The sequence below is a fragment of the Nycticebus coucang genome, chromosome X (genome assembly GCF_027406575.1).
Source record: "Nycticebus coucang isolate mNycCou1 chromosome X, mNycCou1.pri, whole genome shotgun sequence".
Classification (NCBI taxonomy): Eukaryota; Metazoa; Chordata; class Mammalia; order Primates; family Lorisidae; genus Nycticebus; species Nycticebus coucang.
Window position 1 is genome coordinate 80,877,968 of NC_069804.1, and position 5,511 is coordinate 80,883,478.

The following is a 5,511-nucleotide window of genomic DNA, read 5'->3' on the forward strand; positions in this document are numbered from 1 at the left end:
TGTTATTGAATAACAATGTTGAGCATCCTTCTGTGTGCTTGTTGGCCATTTGAATATCTTTTTTGGAGAAATGTCTAGTCAAGTTCGTTGCCTTTTTTTTGAGACAGAGTCTCACTTTGTCACCTTTGGTTTGAGCTCACAGCAACCTCAAACTCCTAGGCTCAAGCAAGGCTCTTGCCTCAGCCTCCTTAGCTGGACTACAGGTGCCCACCACAACACCTGGCTTCTTTGCCTATTTTTTAACTGTGTTGTTTGCTTTTTTATTGTTGGCTTCTTATATATTTTGAATGCTGGTCCCTCATCAGAGAAATAATTTGTAAATATTTTTGTTCATTCTGTGGGCTGTGTTTTGACTTTCTTGATAATGTTCTTTGCAATGAAAGTTTTTAATTTTGATGAAGTTCAATTTATCTATTTTTCTCTTTCATTGTTTGGGCTTTTGTTGTTTTATCTAAGAATCCATTTCCAAATCCAAGGTCATGAAGGTATACCCCTGTGTTTTCTTTCTTTGTTTCTTTTTCTTTTCTTTTTTTTTTTTGAGACAGAGTCTCAAGCTGCCATCTTGGATAGAGTGCTGTGGCATCATAGCTCACAGCAACTCAAACACTTGCGCTTAAGCGATTCTCTTGCCTCAGCCTCCCAAGTAGTTGGGACTACAGGTACCCACCACAACACCCGGCTATTTTTCTTTTTTTTTTTTTTTACCCTTTAATAAATCTACTTTAATTTCAAAAGAAATTCATCCAGAAAGGACAGTAAGATACAATACAGACTTTTATGTTTCTCTTAAAAATATTTCTAATACAAGTCTCCTTATTGTACACGTGCAATATAATTCTTCCTTAGACTAGATATACATATAATAATTTTTCCTTAGACTACAGAGGCCTAACAGAATTAAAACATTTTTGTTGAAACTACTACTTTATGTCTATGAAGGGTCTAAAATTGCAATGTCCTCTTTTCTTTTTTCTGGACAAACATCTTTATTTAAGAAATCAAATAAATTGGGTAAAAACTGACGGTAGCAATTTCACATGGATCACACAGGTATACAAGACCAAGCTTAGAATTACTTGCTCAAATTCAGAATGGAACAAAATTCTTCACATTCTCACAATTAACTCAGAAAATATACGATTACTTGTTTTTCCACAGACATTCACTACTTTACTGTAAGATCACACACCCAGCCCCCTCCGGTGTACAGCCTAAAAGGCTAATAGTACAAATGTTAGTGTACTTCAGGCTTTTCTCTGATAGTGATTCTAAGACGGCTTCACAACTTTTTACAAGTATAGACATCAACAGGTTCACTTAGCCTTTAGTTTACAGTCTGAAGAAAGGAAACAACAAGGTGACAGAAGCAACCCAGGTCACTGTGAACTATAAGTGGTCCCAGCCTCCTAATTTGATAAACATGGATCTATGACTCTAAAACTTCTGGAAGGATCTAGACATGACAGAGGCAGCCCATGACATTTAGCACTGCAAAAATCTCTGGTTTCTTAGGTAGTGCTGTGTATACTGTCTATAAGTTTTTATGACAACATCTCTAAAGGTATAAGTAATCCAATGTATATATTATCAATTTCCTTATATTTTTGACAGAGCCTCAAGCTGTCTCCCTGCGTAGAGTGCCATGGCATCACGGGTCACAGCAACCTCCAACTCCTGGGCTTAAGCAATTCTCTTGCCTCAGTCTCCCAAGTAGCTGGGACTACAGGTGCCCACCACAACACCTGGCTTTTTTTTTTTTTTTTTTGGGTTGTAGCCATCATTGTTGTTTGGCAGGCCCTGGCTGGATTCAAACCCGCCAGCTCTGGTATATGTGGCTGGTGCCTTAACCTCTTGAGCCACAGGTGCCAAGCCATCCTTTTAGTTTTAAATCTATCAAATCTTGATTATGGCATTTATTTTTGAACTGTTATATCAAGATCAAACTATATGAATTAGGAAAGTTAAAACCTTATTCTCAACTTCTAAAATAAAAAACATTTTAATATTGATAAGGAGCTTTTTATAAATAACACTGTTTACAAGCAAATATTGATCTATTTGTAAGTGTCATGAAACAGAATGTACTATGTTTAAATATAATAGCAGTTTCATTAGGTTTAGATAAATTGACACTACAAGTAAAAGTTTCCAGGCTATTTAATCAAGTTACTTACAATGTACACATTCCTGAGTATACCCCATTGTTGTAACATTGTTTCGGAGTTTTTCTGCATTCAACTTAAAAGGTGTTTCTTCCCAAGGAACTGAACTTTTCTGTCAAATGCGCTTGACCGAATAGGAGAATTCGGTTCGTAAAATGGATTCATTGCAAACTTTATATATAAATCATAGACATCAGTAAAGAAGTTCTTTATTCCATCTTCTTGCTTTATGTCATGAAGCATAATAAATCTCATATGCCCTGCAGTGACAAATGCTGACACAAACCACTCGTTGAACTTGTCCACAGTTTTTAAGTACATGTTGTTCGACAGCCACATGTTCTCATCTACCAGGTCAAGAGCAGCATGAGCTATGAACTGGTTCAGATGACGGTGGTCATCTTTGGATTCAGCTTTCCCAGCTGGCAAAAACTCCATTTCAAAAACTGGATTATCATGGTGGCCAACAATTACAAAGTAGAAGCTTCCAGACATTGTTTTCAATATATGGCTCCTGTAGCGAGACGCAGACAACGGAAACGCCCAGTCCGTTCCTTCCTCTTTTCTTAAACTCAAGTTAATTTCAGTGTCCTCTCAAGAAAAAAGTTTTCATAAATTATTAATGACCTGATTCCATTAAAAAAATAGTTTCAGCAAAAGTGAACAGAAAATCCTGTTATTTTTTTCATTGATTCATGATAAGAAACAAAAAGTACTGTTGCATTCTTCTACAGAAAAAGTGGTTTAGAGAACAGTTGATGGCATTTTATATATTGAAAAGTCTAATAAGCCTTCCTCAAGGGGAAAATAATTTCAGTATGCTCCCCTTTTGCTCAGTAACTCCAAGTGATTTTCAAATTAGGAGGCAGATTACTAGCCTTAAGTTCATCAAATTTAGATCTATCCTGAACAGGGACACTATAGAAATCAAGAACATCTTTAACTCTGCACATCTGGTGAAGCCTGGAATTAGGGACTGCGTGGCCCAAGTCATCAGCTAAATTTGACAAGAGATTGAACTTCAGAAGACCATCTTCCAGGGAGATGTCCTGCCAATTACCAGGAAGAGGTGAACCAAAAACTTCTTTAACACAAAATTCCAAACGACTCTGGAGATCTTCAGGTGGTATGTATGTTCTGCTTCGTAAAGGTGGACACGCCAGAACAGGTTCCTTTTTCACCTCTTCTACTGTCTCGGCTACTCCCGGCTCTTTCTCCTTTCTGAAACGAGACCAAAATTGTCTGCGTGGCGCCCCTGAAACTATCCACATGAAGCCTTTTCTGGTAAAGCAGGACACACACAGCGCCGCCATCTTCGAGACTCGGCTATTTTTCTTGTTGCAGTTGTCATTGTTGCTTTAGCTGGCTGGAGTCCCTCAGTGTATGTGGCCGGTGCCCTGCCTACTGAGCTACGGGTGCCACCAACCCCTGTGTTTTCTTTTTATTTATTTATTTATTTTTTGTAGAGACAGAGTCTCACTTTATGGCCCTAGGTAGAGTGCCGTGGCATCACACAGCTCACAGCAACCTCCAACTCCTGGGCTTAAGCGATTCTCCCGCCTCAGCCTCCTGAGTAGCTGGCACTACAGGCGCCCGCCACAACGCCCAGCTATTTTTTTTTTTTTTGGTTGCAGTTCAGCTGGGGCTGGGTTTGAACCCGCCACCCTTGGTATATGGGGCCGGCGCCTTACGGACTGAGCCACAGGCTCCGCCCTCCCTCTGTGTTTTCTTTTAAGAATTTTGTAGTTTTAGCTCTTGCATGTAGGCCTGTGATCCATTTTGAATTGATTTTTGTGTATGATGTGGGAAAAGAGTTTCAACTTCATTCTCTTGAATGTAGAAATCCACTTATCTCAGAACCAGTTATTTAAGAGGCTGTTCTTTTCCCAACAGATAGGCATGGTATGTTCGTTTGTTTGTTTGTTTATTTATTTATTATTAAATCATAGCTGTGTACATTCATGCGATCATGGGGCACCATACACTGGTTTTATAGACCGTTCAACACATTTTCATCACACTGGTTAACATAGCCTTCCTGGCATTTTCTTAGTTATTGTGTGAAGACATTTATATTCTACATTTACTAAGTTTCACATGTACCCTTGTAAGATGCACCGCAGGTGTAATCCCACCAAGCACCCTCCCTCCACCCATTCTCCCCCCTCCCTCCCGTCCCTCTCCCCCTTCCCCCTATTCTTAGGTTATAACTGGGTTATAGCTTTCATATGAAAGCCATACATTAGTTTCATAGTAGGGCTGAGTACATTGGATACTTTTTCTTCCATTCTTGAGATACTTTACTAAGAAGAATATGATCCAGCTCCATCCATGTAAACATGAAAGAGGCAAAGTCTCCATCTTTCTTTAAGGCTGCATAATATTCCATGGTGTAAATATACCACAACTTATTAATCCATTCATGGATTGATGGGCACTTGGGCTTTTTCCATGACTTAGCAATTATGAATTGGGCTGCAATAAACATTCTGGTACAAATATCTTTGTTATAATGTGATTTTTGGTCTTCTGGGTATATACCTAGTTTTTGTATCCAGTCAGCTAACCTGTGCCTCTTTAGAGGACAGTTTAAGCCATTCACATTAATGGAGAATATTGATAAGTCTGGTAAAATTTTGGGTATCAAGTTTTTCAAAAGTCCCATGGACATTTTTAATCCTTTCACCACTGTGAACGTTGGAGTTTGATCAAAAGTTTCTGAGTGAGTTTACTTTTGTGGTAGAGGATTGGGCTGGTCATTATGGAGGATAGGTCTGAGAATATCCTGAAGAGGTGGTTTGGTTATGGCAAATTTCTTCAACATATGAATGTCATTAAAGTATTTAATTTCTCCATCATATATGAAACTCAGTTTAGCTGGATACAGGATCTGGGGTTGAAAGTTATTTTGCTTTAGGAGATTGAAAGTCGATGACTACCCTCTTCTGGCTTGAAAAGTTTCAGCAGAGAGATCTGCAGTCATTCTAATATTCTTCCCTTTGTAGGTAATGGATTTCTTACGTCTGGCTGCTTTCAGAATTTTCTCCTTCATATTAACTTTAGTGAAGTTAATTATGATATGCCTGGGGGATGTCTTTTTCGGATTGAGTTGTTCTGGGGTTCTGAAACTCTCTGCTGTCTGAATTTCAGAATCTCTTGGCATGTCTGGAAAATTATCTTTCATAATTTCATGGAGAAGGGCCTCTGTGCCTAGCGAGGCCTCTTCATCACTTTCAGGGATTCCAATGAGGTGGATATTAGCCTTCTTTGAATTATCCCAAAGCTGTCTGAGAGAATGATACATTTTTGCTCCCTATTTCTCTTCCTCTTTGAGAGTTTGGAAGCATTC

At 38.7% G+C, this 5,511-nt stretch overlaps 2 protein-coding genes across 2 annotated transcripts; both read right to left on the bottom strand.

Annotated features, from left to right (window-relative positions):
* Window positions 1-843: 843 nt before the first annotated feature.
* LOC128577298 (trafficking protein particle complex subunit 2-like) lies at window positions 844-2,857 on the bottom strand. The gene has a single exon (XM_053579473.1). It carries the CDS (start codon window positions 2,655-2,657, stop codon window positions 2,235-2,237), a length of 423 nt encoding a protein of 140 aa, XP_053435448.1. The 5' UTR covers window positions 2,658-2,857; the 3' UTR covers window positions 844-2,234.
* Window positions 2,858-2,982: 125 nt separating this feature from the next.
* On the bottom strand, window positions 2,983-3,475 carry LOC128577297 (39S ribosomal protein L50, mitochondrial-like). The gene has a single exon (XM_053579472.1). The coding sequence runs from the start codon at window positions 3,473-3,475 to the stop codon at window positions 2,996-2,998; it is 480 nt and encodes a 159-aa protein (XP_053435447.1). The 3' UTR covers window positions 2,983-2,995.
* Window positions 3,476-5,511: the final 2,036 nt, after the last annotated feature.